Source organism: Amblyomma maculatum, unplaced genomic scaffold (assembly GCF_055883805.1).
Source record: "Amblyomma maculatum isolate TAMU_Amacu unplaced genomic scaffold, ASM5588380v1 scaffold_24, whole genome shotgun sequence".
Classification (NCBI taxonomy): domain Eukaryota; kingdom Metazoa; phylum Arthropoda; class Arachnida; order Ixodida; family Ixodidae; genus Amblyomma; species Amblyomma maculatum.
The window spans coordinates 554665-573250 of record NW_028146749.1 but is presented as its reverse complement, the minus strand read 5'-3'; the positions used below and the strand labels follow the sequence as shown (position 1 = coordinate 573250).

Here is an 18586-nt window from a genome sequence, read left to right as displayed (position 1 = left end):
TATATGTTGTTTTTGATCTGAAGTGCTCTCCCTAACGTGACTGAAAAACGAACGGTATACGCTATTTTGAACAAACATATGCCTTATAGCAAATCCTGCCGGCCTGTGCATTTTCGTTTCCTTCAGTCTCAGTGTGCTGCCTTGAAGGGGTAGTCTTGGGGAAGGGACGCTCTGTCCGCCAAGCGACGTCCGACTTAGCGCATGCGCCCCTCACACGTATTCGTGTCATTCTTGAGAAATGGATAAATGTGTGGAACTATTAAATTTAAATCTGAGAAAAAAAAATGATGCAACGTTTCACGCTTTTGCGTCTCAGACATGCTAGGCACCATTTGAACATTCAGCACTGCTCCTTCCTGGTATATGTACTTATAAGTAAAGCTGTGAACTCCTGCGTTCTCCTATATATAGTCAGACCCTGCACCTAACATTTGAGTACGGTGAGCTGCGGTTGACATTCCGCAAGTACATTTTGAATCAATTTCAATTTCATGTTTTAATTGAAACAATTACACATTTCATGGTTCTTTCCGTGTTACTGTCAATAAAATTTCCTATTTTTTATACCGTTTACTTAAAAAGCTGGCCCGAATTGCAAGAAACGATATCAATAGCATCATCGCAGTTGTTGATGAAGATGATATGAGGCTATTACTATCGAGGAGGTTATTGCAACTAGTAAAACACGCGCGTAAATTCAAAATTCCTTTTTACACAACGTTAAAACGAAGTTCACTGGAGGGTTCTCCAATCTGTGCTTCGTTCTTTCTCGTGCTGATTTGGGCCTGGTGCGCTGTAAAGCCGCTCCATAACGTTCAGCGAACAATAGAGGGGCTTTAGTGCCCTGCAGCTTCGGCCGTACATGTGGCGCCGTCTGGGAGGCGCCGCCGAAAAAGGCGGCTGTCTGGATGCGCCGCCTTGGCTCCGATTCCTTCCTGGTTCCCCGAAAGAATAAAATAAAACTACAAGGGTTCAACGCTGCTAAACCAAATATTGAGCGAAAGCATTAGCTGCGGGTGACCGAGCGTTTTTCTCTTTTTCCATCATCCTCAGCCCACATATAAAGCCCCCTATAACCAAGCCGTATGAACGTGCCTTAGGGTAACGTGAATTGCATGGTCCTAGCAGGCTGATTCTGACATAGCCGTCCTGTGTGGAACGAGAGACCCAAGTTGGCAGCGCCACCCCGTGTGTTACGTGGGGTGTGACGTCACAGCGTCACGTGGGCAAGACGGAACTGCTGCCGGGTCACGCGAAGGCTTGAAAGTGCGAGTAAAATAAACTCTGGCTGAAATAAAAGCGATATGCTTTTTGTTGTCTTTATGGTCATTTGTAGTAATTATATCGCACCCGGTGCTTTTCGTTCCGGCTGCTCATTTCCCACGTTTTCTTTTTTTTTTTATTTCTTCCCAGGACTCTGTCAATCACGACCGATCGCTTGTTTATATCGAGCACATACTGCGCACGCAAAAAAAAAAAAAAAAAAAATGCGGGGAAGGTTTTATAATTATTCTGTTTTACCTCTGGACCCAGCTGGAGCTCAAGAGCTGTGCTGTGCATGCATGCTTGGAACTGAATTCTAGATCACTATACTCGGAACATTGCGCTCGGCAGGTCTTCGGACACGGCCTGTGTTGCAGAGAGCGAGGAACCTTCCTGCCCAGCTGGAGCTTTTATTTTTCCTAAAAATACTTCCAAATGGTAGTTTCCAGGTGTTCTCGGCGCTCGCTTTTCGGCAGCTATAGCCTGACGTGAAAGCACGACATCGAGAGCAAAGCATATTGCAGGAATGCTGTGTTTCTGGCTTGAGCCACGCGTTCATTGCTCTCCGCAATGAGAAAGAGAAAACGCCCTTTAAAACTAACAGCTCCGTTTATTACTGACTTTATGGGTACCGTAATAGTTATTAGCATACCGCCGGGAAGCAAGTGAAAATCAAGATTTTTCGGCATCCTTGGAAATAATACGAGAGCGACGTGCACCCTGCCTTGCAGGTGCAAATGGCATCCGTGATATTGTCTGGGTTTGCCGACAAGTACATTCTACAAACCCGAAATACATATGTGGTGAAGAGACGCCGAAAGGGCCGAATAAAACTCACCTCCAAGCTGACGTCATAAAGGCGCTTTTCATTTGGGCAGCACATTTTCCGAAGATATCTGAGGGCCCTTATGTGCACTGTGAAGCTCCTCGCGCACTCCAAACGCGTGCTTAGCTTCGTACAGTTTCTCACCGCTCAAGCAGTTATTCTTAAAATACGTCGCAACAATTTCGATTTTCCAAAATCCACTAAAAAGCTAGCGCTGCAGAGCTTGCACAGCCATGCCTGTTTTTCGGCGCACTGCGCTGTCACAAGTCACCACTTGTTTCGATGCACCGAGTAGAATTGAAATAAAAGCTACGGCAGAACTGCCGAGCACCGAGAAAGCACGCATAGCCCGACGCTTTAGGGCACATCTCGCTCTTTAGGGAAGAGCGTTTTTTCCCATTGACCGACGGTGCCTAGCTGTACTCGGCTGTGCTTCTGGGGTGTCTAGTCGTCTACATTGCCACCGTGGGAAAACCCAGTGCTGCGCATTGCACACTTACTGAGCTTTTGCTTTCTTTATCTCTTTGCTTTAAAAATGCCATATGCTTGGGCTGCGAATTCCTGCTTGAAAGAAAAAAAAAAAAAAAACTAAGAGCCTTCAGCAGGAGCGCTCGCGCGTCGACGATTCGCTGCGTCATTAGTGTTTTAAAGGGGGCTAGTTGGTTGTTTATGTTAATTAAAGGACTGCGCTGACTTAACAAAACTGAGAAACGGAATAAAAAAATTTACACGAGACACAAAGCGCCCGGCCAAAGCGCCGGCGGCCTTCTACCGACAGCATAGACTTTCTTCGCATTGCCTTTGATTTATTTTGCAACACACACACGTGGTGCATGTGTCTCTAATGTGCGCGTGTGGCACGAGGCAGGAAATGACCGAAAAAAGTTTAGTTCTAACACGTTTGCTTCGTAGAAGATAGGCTTCGCGTTCACTCCGCCGCCTCTCTCGGAAAAGCAAACATACCCGTTACGAACGCGCCGCTGTCTCGTGCACCTTAACTCCAACTTATGCCATGCGCGCTTTTTAGAACGGTGATTTGCTCTGTGGGCTGCCCCGGAAAAGAGCGCGAAAAGTTCGCTTTGCGTGTGTTTTCGTTTTCCATCTGCGCCAATGGTCGAACCATAAGCTTCGAAATACGATAAAACATCAAAAACACGGCGCGCCATCCAAGAAGCCTTTACCCGTTTCGTTTGAGGTACTATATACTATCGCGATCAGACAGCGAAACCAAAACTGGCGGTCGAGAATGAGTCTCATTGCAAACTTAATGATTTTGTCAGGAAAGTTGAATTCTTTTGTATGTTATCCGAACAGAAAAAAAAAAAAAAAAGAAACAGCGCTTTCTTCACTTTTAATGGTTCTATTAGCCCGATTACATCTGTAATCTAAATATATCGTATGCTGTCATGCAGTGTCTAAGAATCTTGTCGCACTATTATGGTTCCTCGTGGAAAGTTCCAGGAATAAAAGTCAGTCGCAAAAATTCAAATGAAAAAGGGAAAAAAATTGACGGGGATCGGCAGTGCATGGCTCGCATACGGCGCCTATTTGGGTAACGCCCGCCCTGGGTACAGCCACTCGAAATTGGCAATCAGAAACTTTTCAAAAGGACGGACACATGCCACAGCCCACAAAATTCGTTTCTTTGCGGCTACCCCAAGTCGTATTGCAATTATATAGACCAGCACACGCAGTCCACCCAGGAAATGAGGTTGCCCACTTCATTGCGCGTGGGTGCGTCAACCGAGCAGAGCGCGGCACTGAACCTCGCTTTGTCCGCGGTTCCCAGCTCAGACCCAGGTGCCCAAAAGCGACTGGTGGGCTGGGCCCTCCAGTTCTCCGAGAGCAATAAACACACGGTTACCGCCCGCGACCAGAGATGCCTTATCGTGAATCACGGGTAGCGTGGTGTAGGGGTGGGAACACCTATGAAGCGAACGATAGGAGACGTAATTCGGAAGACCAAATGAAAACAGCTTTATACAGCGATTTACAGCATAGAGAATAAAGAACTCGGAGAGCAGGACGGCATGCCTGCCTAAACGCTCTCGCGTCTTCCTCTGGTCCGGCCTCGCCCAGGCAGTCACAAATCACTGTCACTAGGCGGCCGAGATTCAGCTGCAGGTCCCGAGGTCACAGGAACGGGGACACAGCTAGGTCCCGGAATCCGTATCGAAGCCGATGACAACGGGCGTCTGACGGTCGACCGCGCATCCTGGCCTGCGAATACTGGAGCAGCACGCCGGATCCTTCTCTCCCGCTTTCCGAGGTCGCGTTCCTCCTGAAACCGCAAACGCAGGGAGAGAAGAGCAACATCCATCCCGCGACACGCCGGCGCCACACAGCCCGGTGACGCGCTGAACTTGGCCGGCCTGGCACAGCAGGCTCACCCTTTTAAAGGCCACCTGAAAACCAAGTTTTTCACCACCATACACAACATCACGCGATAGGCGTCGGACGGGATGTGAGATGCACGTGGGATCTCAGAGGTTCGAGGTTGAGGGCGGTATCTCAGGAGGGAGGCTATGGATGCTGAAATCATGCTGCTGCAACGAATTCCGATGAACGTTGTTCCGATGCGCTGCGATGAAATCGAAGAATCGAACGTCCTCAGTGCAGGCATAAGCCAGCGTATCCTTCCTGAAGAGCTAAGCCATCGAACGGGTGCTCCGGAATTAGATGCGCCCCGAGTTCTGTGTGCCGGCGGCCAGTTCCACTTGAGGATGCGCGACCGGATGGCTGTTTATCCATTAGCCATGTTGGGCGGTTAGAGCATGCTGTGCGGCGAGAGCTGCAACGCATAAGTTCCGTGAGGGCCTGTACGGTACCGCTGTGGAGAGAGCCGAGATCACTGCGTCTCGGGGGTCAGAGCGAGCGGTCTGCTCTTCGCTGTGCAGATTGGTTCTGGTTCCTGCGTCACAGACATCTCGGTGTGTGCGAGACATGTTATGAGCATGCTGTGTCGAGTTGCGTTCATCCGAAGGGCGAGTGTTGTGCGGAGAAGCGTCTTCTGAGCACTTATCGCGTGTAGACCGTGCACGGACGCGCAGAAGTCTTCGCGGCGTTCATAATCGAGGTTTCTTTGAGGTGGGGAGGGCGTGAAGGTCGCATTGCAGGTACGGGATATGGTCGGAATGCGCTGGCTTGCCTCCAAACCTTGAGAAGTGCCTCCTGTTCAGATTAGACTTGACCATCGAAGCGGATAATGACGGTTTCCTCTTAGCGAGCACCCGATAGCAGGCGTATAAAAGAAGCAGGGCGGACACCAGGTCGCCTCTAGATCACGTTTGTCGATGTAGCAACGTGGCGCTCCTTCTCTACCACCCGCTCTCGCTGCCAAGACGTCGTCTTCCTTCTTTTCGTCGTACTGTTTGCAGAATCTCTCCTCAATATGCAACAATTAAGGCCTGTGACTTGCGATGCCAGCCGCTAATTTTCCCTCGGTGAAGTCACCCGCCGAAGAGGAGGTCAGCCTAACTAGGTGTTGGGTTTCGCCTCCTTCGCCCCAGTTGCGATGCCACGGATGGTTTCGACGGAGACGAAGGGAGCGATGTTTTCAGCGGGGTGAGCGTCCGCTACTACAACATTGCGCTTGTGGTTTACGCGCACGGCCTTGGTTTCTTTCATTTTGCTAAACTTCCAGGCACTATATAGCGATAGTGTGCCTGGAGAGGGCAAGGAAGTTTCTCTTTCCTATGGGACGGTAAGGACTGTCTCATTGAGTCTGTGTGAGCTAAGAATCAGGTGCCGAGAGGTGTTTGGCGGTGGATTTAATGTTTCTCCAGGAGCCCGCGCTTTGGTTTGGTTTCCGTTCGTAGCAGACGACGCGGAGGCAGAGGGCGACTACTTCCAGCTGCTTCGGCAAAGAGAAGGGCCGAAACTAGGAACTGCGACACTGCTTTATGTACATTATTGTACTATACTCCTTTACCTTTTACCCTAAACGGTCATTTCTCCCTGTCGCTCACCTCTTTGATTTCTCCTATCTGTCTCCTTGCTATCCCTTTATTTCCGCTTCCCCAGTTCAGGTGCTTCAGTTCATTTCGATAGCAGATACCGGGCAGGCAAAAATATTTTCGTTCCTGTATTATTTTATTTTATTTAATAAAACCACTTACTACTACTACACTGCCTTGGTAGTCTTGGGAACGCCCCTGCTCCTGTGCTCGTACGCGACACGGCCGGGAGCGTACGGGCTCGTTTATGGGCGCGCTATTTTGGCGCCATCGTTTGGCCGCAAAGGGAGGTGATTTAGATCGGCCACGGCCGGTCTCGAGGGAGAGCGCACGCAGGAAGCGCGCTCCCCCTCGAGATTCCCTCGCGCTCCCCCTCGAGACCGGCATTCAATCGGCGTCTGGTTGTCTGGTGCGCCAGACGGTCAGACGGAGGGGTTTTCCCCAGACTGTTGTGGTTGTGCGGGGCTGATGCCTTCCGGCTTCGGGTCACCGTCGCTGGGCGTCGCTTTGGCGCTTGAAGGACTCACGTCTGCTTGCGCTTACTTTCGCTCTCTTTCGGTGCTTACTTGCGCTGAAGGTTCCCCTGTGATGTCTGTACTGGGTGTGTTATGAGAAGCGTAGAATCGTTTGAGAACCGGTGTTTGATTTGCTGAGTTTCTTCAGGCACATTGCCGTGCGCCGAGGAATAGAATATATTCCCTCAGATAGAGGTGATCGTTCACTATTCGAGCCTCAGCCTCTGCTTCCCGGATTTCTAGCGCCTGTAAGCAGGGTCGGAATATAGTCTGTGTAGCCCTCCATTCTTCTTTCGTGGCACAGTGAGCGGACCAAGTTGCACCAACGTTACTATATTGGCACGGTGAGGGGAGTGCAACAAATAGGCGTGCCAAATTTTAACAAACAAATAAAAAAGGAAAACGCAGTGTCACATTTTGAATAACCTCATTTATTTTTATTCCTGAGTTTTATTCCGATATTCAAGACATGCGCGACTTTTTGTGCAGTTTCTGTTTAACAAATTCAAACATTTTTTCTTCATGTCAAGTGTAAAGGTTAAGCAAAGCATTTTACGTGCTTGAAATACCATTTATACCATTTAATATTAGTATATGTTGCAGCGCGATTTAAAAAGTATTTAAGTCATTAATTTTTTTTTTTTTTTTTCAAAGACCTTCAGTCAGCAGTTCTGCCCACGGTCCGTAATGAGTTGGCACACACACAAAAAAAAAGCTACAGAAACGTGAGCCATATTTGCAAAGTGAGGAAGGAAGAGTTGTAGAATTGTGCTTGTATTCTGAAATATTTTATATCGGTCTATTATAATCACGTCGATGGCATTTTAACCTTTCGCCTCTATTCCCCAAAAGTTCGCACTGAAAAATTTTTTCTTGATGTTATATATGACGTGAAACATCGAAAAAGCCTTTAAATAACCATACTTTGATACAGTAAAAGCTCGATTTATCAAAGACATCCCGATTTTCTCTCAGATGCCCAAAGGATAGAATGCTTTGACAAACTTGAGCTAATTAATCCAATTTCCTGTTCTGTCGCGTTTTAAAGACCCCCCCCCCCTTTTTTTTTTTCTCAAAATATAAAGGCGCAAAGTTAATCCTTGCTTTTTTTCGTAGAGATCGCACCAAAATGTATTGATTGCGAGCCAACGGCAACATCGCGTATCGCCTTTTTCCTGATTTACCAAACTGCGTTGAGCGAATCGATATTTATAATTTTGAATTCCTGGCGGGTGGAGTGGCTGATGCCCTTTATCTGCTACGGCAGTTTGCTGGAACACACCAGGGAACCAAACACAGGCTGGACGCACTTCAAGTTTAAGAAAAATCCACGCGGCCGTCGCTTAGAAATCGCACGCGACCAAGGATGGCTGACTTCGTTGCTGGGAGATAAATTCTTATTTCCCTGGGGCTCTTCTTGTCCAGGTAGCAATTTTTTGTCTCTTTTGATGAGCGCTAGCTATGTCTTCTATTTCCGCTGTCCGCGTTTTCATTTTGGGAGCAATTTTACGCTTTACCAAAATGATGCCGCGGTAACGTTCTGAATGCCGGTACATTTTGTAATCAAATTTTTCGAATTGAATGACCGAGAAATGCATCACTGAATTTAACGAAGATCCCGATTTAACGAAATAGTTAGTGGCTCCCCTCAACATTGTAAATCGAGTTTTATCTTAATTATTTGTTTATCCTTAGGGCCCGAGGGCATTACAGAGGGGTGTGGGGGTCAATCAAATCAGAGTAAAACACAAGAGAGCAAATATATTTATACAAGAAATGTTCGTGGCTGCACAAGTAGATATCAAAATACAAAATCACGAGCAACACACCCAAAACAGTGATATGTGGTATAAAACCAGAAGTACTGAAAACGACAGCAAAAGTACAGTGTTAAACATTGGAGCAACTTGGTTAGTGACAGTTGCACGGAAGGCATTGACATCTTCAATTTCAGCAATGGCATGAGGAAGGCGATTCCAGTGCTTGGAATGAAGGAGTCGCGGCAGTATTTGGTGCGACAGAATGGAATTCCTACCTTGTGACGGTGATCAATGCGTGCTGAAGTGTAGGATGGGGGCTTTAGAAGTTTCTAAAGCATATCGAGATGTGACGCCTGGATCCCAGACAGAGGCTGCATATTCCAGTTTTGGACGGACGAAAGTGTTGGCAATGAGAAGTTTTAGTGCGCTAGGACAATGTGAAAATGTTTCTTCTGAGAGAGCCAAGAGTTTGGTAGCATTATTCACTATGAACATGCAACTTTCATGACAAGTGATTAGTTATGCGAACACCTAAAGAAGACCACTGTTTAGGTAGTCGGATCAGTTGTGCTGACGCTGGTGCACGCGCATACGTTTACACTTGTTAATGATGAGCGTCATATTCCAACGCTGACACCATTCCGAAAGGCTGTTAATATCGGATTGTAATATAGAGACATCACGTTCGTTGTTAATTTTACGATAGATAAAACAATAATCCGTTAGGAAACAAACTGATGAAGTAAGGTATGCCGGCAAGTCATTTAGTTATGTCAGGAAAACCAGGGGTCCTAAGACAAAACCTTGAGGCACACTGGGGAAAACTGAGAGTCAGTATTTTTTGCGGTTAAGAACTGAGATCGATAAGTAAGAAAAGAGTGCAGCCATGAAGGCACGTTAGCATCTAACTTCAATTTGCTTAAAGAGAAGTAATTCCTGTGAGACTGTACCAAAAGTTTTATCCAGGAATGTGCAGTCTGCCAGCGATTCATCGTCAACATTACAATGGAGGTGACGACTGAAACATAAAAGCTGGCTCTCACAGGAGAATGTTTTTTCGGAAACCAGGCTGAAAGTTACTGAAGAAAGAATCAGTTTCTAAAATTTTACCAAGATGAGAGATGGTGGCGTGTTTCATGATTTTGCATGGAATGCTGGTGAGCGCGATATGGGACGATAATTATTAATATCGCCTGACTTATGCAGATGAATTACTTTTCCAACCTTCGAGTCATCGGGTACGCAGCATGTATCAAGCTACTGCTCAAAAAGTTTCGTCAGGATAATGGACGAGTACGTCTTTGTATTTAACAAAAATTTCGAATTTATTTTGTAAATTCCACAGCCTTTCAATTATGCGTAATATTCCTATTGTGTCAAAAAAAAAATGATTAAGTTCATCAAAGGAAACTCCATGGTGGGATAATCAGGTAAAATGGTAGCGATTGGAGTGACCGAAAAAGATAACGAAAGTATGGAACTTAATGCACATGGAACATATAGCTGCGCCGTCTCGAGATCTGAGGAGGAGAGCAGATACATCTTTACTGTGCACTATATTCCAAAATTGCTTTACATTAGCCTCAGTAATGAGGGTAGAGGTTGTTTAAAAGATGAGTCCTTAGCATATATATATATATATATTTTTTATAGGGCTTTTACGGTATTTAGCCGTTGCCTTAAGACGTATTGCCGTTCCCGAAAAACTGCAGCAACGGAAGTGCCGGGTGCGTCACTCAAAAATGAAGCACAACCTTACGTTTTTTTTTCGAGTATTAAGCACAGTACGAAAACTGAAATGCAATATTAATAAAATAGTTTTATGGATTAAAATTACTTACGGTAAAGAACGCAATACATCGCTGTCGTCCATCGCGCCATCTTTGCGGCGTTGAATAAGTTAACTTGAAAAATTGCCGCGGCATAAATCTGTAAAAAAGACTTTAAAGCATGTTAAAAGGCGATTGTTGCTGAGAGCTGTCCCTGAACGCAACCTAAAGGTAACATACATTCACTGAAGACAGGAAGGTAATTGAATAGTTTAACCGTTGTATACCGTCACATCCTAGCTGCGTTCGCGGCTGGCCTTGCTCCTGGTAGGAACAAGAAATATTGTATTATGTAACCTAAAAGGGAACATACCCTAGGAAATATGATCGTAATTTATTTGAATGTTGTGAATTTAAGGAAATAAAAAATTGTACCATTGCAGCAAACTATTTTACTGCGTATGCATGGTAATTTATGCACTGCAATGTGTACTCAAAAACATATAGCTTTATTGACTTCCTTTTTGTTGTGTTTTATTTTTTAGTGACGCCACCCGGCACTTCTGTTGCTGCAGTTTTCAGGGAATGGAAATATGCTGCCCTATGATACACGCCTCCCATCGATGTTGTTAATTGGATCTCTAATTAGCAGAACGAAAGAGACGCTTTTTCTTGTTAGCAAATATATTTATTGGCGAATTGAATGACCAAGAAATGCATCACTCATCGCATCAAGGTCATTCACAACTTCGCTCATGAAGAAAAATTAACTCAACACTTTGCAAACGCCAGTCCGAGATCCTTCCGCTATCGCGATATAAAGCGAAGCTGCTCCCTACCACTTGCTTTGAACTGACTCCACAACTTCGGCATATAGACAGAACGTACGGCCGTACAAAGCATTACTTAATTTACAGATCTCATGTATTTGCTTCAGGGAGGTACGTACTGCAATAGAGTCAGTTCCCTAAAATATGCTTAAGCCCCGCCGTGGCTATTTATTGGCGTGGGGACCCAGGCCGGGTTGGATCAGTCGTGGCGGCCTGCCGGTGAACAAACACCGGAGATATCCGCGAATAAAAATGACGCTACTTTCCTCCCACATCGTTGCATACACTCAGAGCACCTAAAGAACAAAGAAAAGAACTTGGGGACTGCGCCCCATTATCACGTCATCGGTTGACGTTTGACTTGCCAGCTTCCCTTTGTTGCGTTTACCGTGGGTTTTCTCCCTGCCGCACATTCCTCGGTCCGTTCTCTTCCTTCTCGTGAGCGATGTGTGCAACGACGGAACCAGAACGCATACCACAAAAAGGCTTGTTCACCTTGAGAGGATGCGAAAGACGCGGCGAATAACTGCGGAGCCAGCGGCTGAGGATTGGGCGGCGGTGAATCAGAACCATTTGTGCGAAAGGCATTGACGTCGCTCACACAGCCCCAGGACCTCACGCAATAGCCCGAGCACACAAGTTTAACAGCCACCAGAAGTTTGGCGAAAAGAAGTGGCCGTCATATGCTCGGCTGCGTAGAATGGCAGCCTGTGGTCTCATCATATGGCATCACGATAGTCGAATACCTTTCATGAAGAATGGCTCCAAGAAACCACCTCTACAGGCTCACTCTTCGGCCCACTAATATTAAAATGCGTGCACTGTTTAAGAAGAATACGTATTTGTACATCGCTTGGCCCCGTTTCAAGGAGATATATTTGGGGCGAATACTCAAAGCATTCGCTCTACACATTGAACGCATTTACCAGAAATCACAGAACCCGTTCCCCGGTCCCTTTACTTAACAGCAACAACCCATTTTTTTTTTTTTTTTCAGCACCGCTGACAGCCGGAATTCAGTTGTCCAAGTCGGCCCTCTGCTCTGAGCGTCTGGAAAGGTAAGATGCCATATTTATCACTTAAGGATGATACCCATCATTCCTGGCTGTGCAAAGTGGCACGTTACGCCGCAGCACAGGCACGCAGAGCCACCTCTAATGAGGCGCTTGTTGCGCAGTCGCCAGTGGAATGAAGGTTCCTTCCGGTACTCCTGGATTTGTAAGGGACTGGCAATTATGGTCCTCCTGTAAATAGTTTTGAATAAATGTTTTCCACCGTCGCCACCCGAGTGCGCGTTGCTACAGAAGGTGTTTCTAAATCGTGAAAGTGAAGGGCTCGTTTCCGCTGGCGACTGTTTCTAAGCCGTAAATATAGCCACGTAGGTAGGCACTGTCTTCACCATTGTTGCAGCAGCTGTACTTTCACAGCCTATGCACCTTTTCAATAATTGCTGGGCGCCACCATATTGCTCGCTGGACTGCATTTTGCGGGTGGCGAGTGTGTAAGCCTCAGCGGAATCTGTTTATCTGCAGTCCAGAGAGGAGGCTTTTCGACATCATCCTCGCCCGATGAAAAGGCCCTCGCGGCCTCCTAAACTCGCGCGGTAGTAACACTCACCTCATCTTCGATCCATTTGAGCATTAGAAAATGAACAATTGATGTCGTGAAATCGCTCTCGCTGGAACTAAGAGAAATTTCTTGTACGGCCATGCCCGACTACACGAATAGCTTTCGCAGGTAGCCAGTGGTTTCCCCTACATTATACTTCTGTTGCTGCGTCGCAGTTTCCAGCGTTTCTTTAGCTCAGTTTCTTTTTCTACTGTTTTTTTTTTTCTTGCTGTCATCGTCAGCAGTACTTTCGTCGCCGATATCCCGTGTAGAAGTTCTGTTGTAGCCGCTGATACCCCTCCCTTGTCAATGTTCTTTCGGTAAAGGCTGTCAGCGGGACATCGAATTGACGTCACACATATGCTGTATTTAATGTTTGGACGAAATACTACCACGAAATACTACCGTCGTCGCTTATTCTGGTTGAATGATCATTGCGATTCACCTAGCGGGCACATATCTGCGCGATGCAAACAACTGCTGTTGCAGACGGCGCACGCTGCGTTATGCCGGCCTGCTGAAGGCTGCTTTCACTTCTCTGCCGTGATGCGGAGAGGGGCGCAGAACTGCGCAGTCCTCACGGTTGCCTAGACCGGCCTGCACGCTCACGTGGCGCCCTGTGGGCCAGATCAGGACGTCGGAGCGATCGCGCGGCACAGAGCAGATGGGATTAGTGCTCTCAACCCACCGTACTCGCAACCATGGCCGGATTCGAGCAGCGGCGGCGCATGCGAGTTCGGCCGTGGCTCAGGGTACGGCGCGTCAGGCGCGTAATGTCACGTGACAACTAGGACAGCGTAGAACCAACGTCACGGCTTCGTAGATCCGTCCTGCTCCTCATCGGCCTCCCGCGTTTTTCTTTTTCGAAACTTTGCCCTTTCTGACGGCGGGAGGGTGTGAGTTACGTTTACTAGTTCTCCCTTGTGAGGTATAGTCAGTCTCACGATGCAGCGAGCTCCACGGTGGGAACCTAACAGGGCCGCATTTTATACGATTCCCTTCTACTGCGCGTAACTCTTTCGGGCGGCAGTGCCGAGCACGCAAGAGCCCCAAAAGAACAACGCACACACGATGTGTTATGTTACGAGCACTGGATAGGAGAGAAACACATGAGATGAGAAAAGAGGGGAGATGACTGTCGCCTGTTTCGGCTGTATCTTCGGCCCGCTCAGGCGGTCACTGGCCTTCTCAGGATTGCAGCGTGCCGTCTGCAGCTTCGCCTCGCTTTACACTTTGGAGGCGCGGATCGTATCTGGAAACCTTCTTGCATATATATTTTCTTCCTGCGCTTGTCTGATGCCCCTTATGTGCAGTGTTCTAGAAGGCACCATATCCCATTTTGTACCCCCCCCCCCCCCCCCCCTCCTCCTTTTTTTGTTCCGTGCGTGGGACATCCTTGCCTCGGAGTTCGAGAGGAAAAAGGGCCTGCACTGGTCGCGGAAGCTCCGTCTTGTTTGGGAGCGTACAATATCCGCCCCTCCCTGGTCTCCTTGACTCGACCAATCGGCCACATCTGCGGGGTGTTCCCTCCCTAACACATCGCAGTCACGTGGGTTTTGCCCAGTGTGCGGACCTTAGCTACCTTAGCTCTAGCAGGTATTCACGCCTCCATCGCTTCCAGAATGAATCAACTAGCGTGCACGCGGTGCTTCCGTCTCCCTCGCAATATTTCACGAGTTGACTCCGCAGAAGTTGCTGCAGCTGTGGACGGCAAAGCTGTGAGCCGTCGACCGACATGGAAATGAGCTGGTGTTAGGGGCGCTGGCTCCCCAGCATCAGAGTGGACGTACGTGAGGGGACGGGAATTCACAACCGCCTCGACCTCTGTTAGGACTGTGCGCAGGCCATCGAAATCGAGGCAGCTTCTTCCAAGGGCTTTGCGAAGACAGGCTTTCACGATACGCACCATTATTTCCCATTTCTCTCTCTCTACAATGAATTTTCATGATATTCCAGTTTCTCCGATGTAGGTGAGCAATTCTGCTCCCCGCGCTGCTTGAACCTTCTTTGGGAGGTCCTTTGTTGCTCTCTTGAAAGTAGAGCATTATCTGAATACATGACTTCGATCATTCCTCGGCGGGAGACAAATCTTCTGAATGCCATGAGAAATGAGTTTGAAGTGAGGTCGCCGACAAGTTCCAGATGGACTGTTCTGGTTACTGAGTACGTAAAAAGGGCTACATATATCCCCTCCGTTTCGTTGTTGTGTCAGTGCAAAATAAAGGGCCCACAAAATGAACACCGGTGATCTTAAATGGGTTAGCCTTGTGACACGGTCTGATGGAAGGGGGGCCACGGGCTCTGCAGCAGGTCGGCATCGTTGTCTCTGGCACTGAAGGCAGCGCTGGATTCTGGATTTCACAATTTGTCTCGCTCTAAGTATCCAGTGGCGCTCACGAAGGTGGCATAGCATGCCACGCAATCCGGCATGCAGCAAGCGTTCGTGCTCTCGTGCCATTAGCAACAGTGCGAACTGGTGCGCTGAGCAGATGTATAGCGGGTGTTTTATTTCATACACAGTGTTGTGCGGTTCAGGGAAGTGAATATGACACTCCCCGAGCAGCCACAATGGATTCATGTGCTTGACAGTTTGGTAAAACTGAAAACGTTTTAACCTGCCGTGTCACGAGAAAGTGTGCTGGCACGTTTTATTGTTCATCGTCTTGTTTTGAATGTCCAACTCGGTAATAAAGAAAAAAAAAGTGTTTTGTTTCCTCTTCTTCAGCGCTATGTCCATTTGCCGCCAACCCTAAGTATGCCGTCAGCGTCGAGGAAAGGGCTGAGAGCTAGGATGGGTGATTTCTTGTCCAGGGGAGCTGTCGTTTGAAGGGGGCTTAATTCTTCCGGGAAGCTTGTCATTTGTGGCATTCGAAGCCAATACTTCTCGGCCTGTGCCAACTCTGTTGCAGTTAACTCTCCCCATTATTTCTGGGAAGGATTTCGAGTTATTCAACAAGCGCTGAACCCACGCGGTAAATACTGTCAATATCCAACAGTGCTTCCAGTGCACTGCATTGAGCATTTGCACGACCTCTTCTGCGCAAAAGCTGCTATCGATGTTCGGGAGAACCGCGGGGTGCTCAGTGGTCATCTTCAGCCATGCAGGCTCATTCCACCACGCTTCATCTTCAATCAAAGTGGAAGGCATAATACCCCTTGCTGATAGATCTGCGGGGTTTGCCTTTCCTGGGCAATGATTCCAAACTGCCAGACCAGTCAGAGACTCTCCTGCACTCTGTCGGCAACGAAAGGTTTCCTCTTGAAAGCAGTGCTTTTTATTCATCTCTGGGCAACGGTCGAGACACTACATCAGTGGATCGAAACAGCTCTCACGTTCAGCTGCTGAAGAAGCGTGTTGGCCAACCGAGCTCCTATCAGGGCCCTCATGAGTTCCAGCCACTTCAATAACAAGCACCCTTGACATCAATGAAGTTCCCATCTTTATTGTTTGTCCGGACGGTAACCGAGGCCTCACGACCATTTTCTTTTTTCTATGAGATTTTTATATGTAGTGGGCAAAAGTCTCGACATACAGGAATAAAACTTAGTTTTCCAAGATACGGCGAAGTTTTCGCGGGAAAATATTAGTGTATCACTAGATAAGGAAAACGCCGTTTTTGGCATTTCAATAAAGTTTCAAGTTTGGAGACTTGCTGCTTGCGGAAGAAATATTGCAATTCATTATGTTTTGTTCACTAAATCTATGTAAATTTTACTTTTACAACAACTACTAGAAACCCGTTTAACTGTTGCAGTTGATTTCGTAAAAATTGCAAACTATGCTTCAGGAGCGACACGCTCCAACAATGTCTGCTTTCAGCCTTATGTATTAGCATGGCACCTTGAGTTCTTTGCTTTAAATCTTTCTCTCTATAATGCAGGTTATGTACTTAATTTCAGACAATATTTAAAGCTCTAGACCACTGGGTGTTTTCTCCACAACGCATCAAAATCGTCCGAAATCCGAAAGCAGCAGCAAAGGGGCAACTTTGATTCCAATTAAAGAAAATATAACATCATCTTCGATTTTTATTAAAATCCCTCTAAAGAATCCTCAGTACCTCAGAAATATTAAGGACTCTAAAGGGTTGCATTATTATGTTTAAAATTATGAAACTGAGCGGTTATTCTGCAAATTGCCAATTTTCAGCCTTGCATTCTGGCACGACTCAATATAGTGTTGTACCTGAAACCTTTTCTCTTTATTATCCAGGCCTTGCTCTCTATTTCTGACAAATAGTTGTAGCTCTAGTCGGCTCTTTCCTCGTATTATTTTTAAATCTGCCAAAATTAAAAAATATAAAAAAATGGACAAATTTCAATCGAAGTTATAAATCTACCCCAATTTCGATTTTTATCGAATTCTCCTAAAAACTATTCTAAGTAATTTGTAAATATCAGGCACTAAAAAGTATAGCATTATGCAAATAAAAAATATAAAAATAAATACGAACGCGTTTTTATTCTATATATGTGCTTAGGGGTTCCCCTTAAGATATAGACGTCAAAATTTGGACTTAGTATTTGCTGTATTTAGTTACATTCTATCTGATGCAATATGCAAAGCATTCTCAATGCTTATAAAGCTTTTTTTATGCTTGTTGGCGGGGTTAAAAATAGCTTAAAATGGCATATATTCGCTACAGTTGAATCCCGCTATAACGAAATTCACGGTGCACGAAAAAAAATTCGTTCTCGCGGAACTTCGTTATCGCAAAAATTTGACGTGAAACACAGAAAGAATTGCCCAAGCAGCAGCAACGGCGTTTAATGCCAAAAATCTGTAAGCTTGGTTTGCTTACGCTTCACGGCGAGCAACGCCGTCACGCGATTTTCGCACTCGGTCAGCAAACCCATTGCAACATCGTCGTCTCGGACAGCAACGAAATTCCTGATGACATCAAAAGCGTCCATCACCTGTACGGCGGTTGCCGCAGCCGGCGCTTCCTGTACGTCGTCGTCTTCTTCATCGGAAGAGTCCTTATCATTCCGGGCAGCTTTTATGATCTGCTCATCACTCACATCTTCGTGAACAACAACACAAGCGTCAGCGCCGATGTATTCGTCGAGCTCGAGATTAGGCGGCACGGTTCCTATTTCTCCCAGCGTTTTCCAGGCGGCCGCGATCCCCGGAGCCGGTGACGCCTCTTCGTCGTCGTCTGTAACGTCTGGTGTTAGGCCAGCAGAGTGTACGGGTCGACCTTCGGCAAATCCGGCGTGCCTGAAACAGTTCACAATTACTGAGCGCCCCAGTGTGCTCCAGGCAGCAGACATAATCTGCAGTGCCACGTACAAGTCCACCTTCGTGTCTCGGCCGGTTTCAGTGTTAAAAAGCAGCCGCTGAATTAACCTCCCGCGGTAAGCGCGCTTCAGGCTAAGAATCACGCCCTGATCGAGAGGCTGTAAGACAGACGTGCAATTGGGAGGGAAAAACCTCAGCTCCGTGTTAGTGAGCTTGACTTCGTCGGAGTGATGCGCTGAACAATTGTCCAAAAGCAAGCAAACTTTACGGCCCTGCCGCTTCATGTCGCGGTCGAATGCCATCATCCACTCGGTGAAAATAGCGCGGGTCATCCATGACTTGTTGTTCGCCTTGTACTGCACAGGTAGGCTACGAGTTCCCTTAAAACAGCGCGGCTTGGCACTTTTGCCTATGACTAACGGCGGACGCTTGTCCGAGCCATCCATGTTTGTGCAAAGCAGCACTGTGATGCGTTTTTTGCTGTGTTTGCCGCCGTGACAGCGCTGCCCCTTGAAGTCGAGCGTCCTAGCCGGCAACATCTCGTAGAATAGCCCGGTCTCGTCGGCGTTGTAAATGTCTGCAGGCGCGAAGTTGCTTAAAATTCCGGCCATGTTACTCGCCTTCCAAGCAGCTGCTCCGTCCACGTCTGCTGACATTGACTCGCCGCACAACACTTTTCCAACGATGTTATGGCGGGCCTTGAAACGGTTTAGCCAGCCAATGCTGGCTTTAAAATCATCAATGCCAAGTAGGCATGCATAGTTCAAGGCTTTCTGCTGGACGATGCTTCCGGACAGGGGGACGTTGCTGGCTCGTG

The 18586-nt window shown here is 47.2% G+C and overlaps 1 protein-coding gene across 5 annotated transcripts in view; it reads left to right on the top strand.

Annotated features, from left to right (window-relative positions):
- Nucleotides 1-18586, top strand: part of LOC146170950 (uncharacterized) — a 720860-nt gene that overhangs the window by 429942 nt on the left and 272332 nt on the right. For 4 of the 5 annotated variants that reach the window (XM_084586587.1, XM_084586584.1, XM_084586586.1 and 1 more), the window contains one exon: nucleotides 11917-11977. Coding sequence is in view for 2 of the 5 variants with exons in the window: in XM_084586584.1 (XP_084442710.1) it covers nucleotides 11917-11965 (49 nt within the window). In the remaining 3 variants the exon portion in view is untranslated. Of the gene's footprint in view, nucleotides 1-11916; nucleotides 11978-18586 lie in introns of those variants that run through there. The other variant, XM_084586585.1, reaches the window with a different exon arrangement.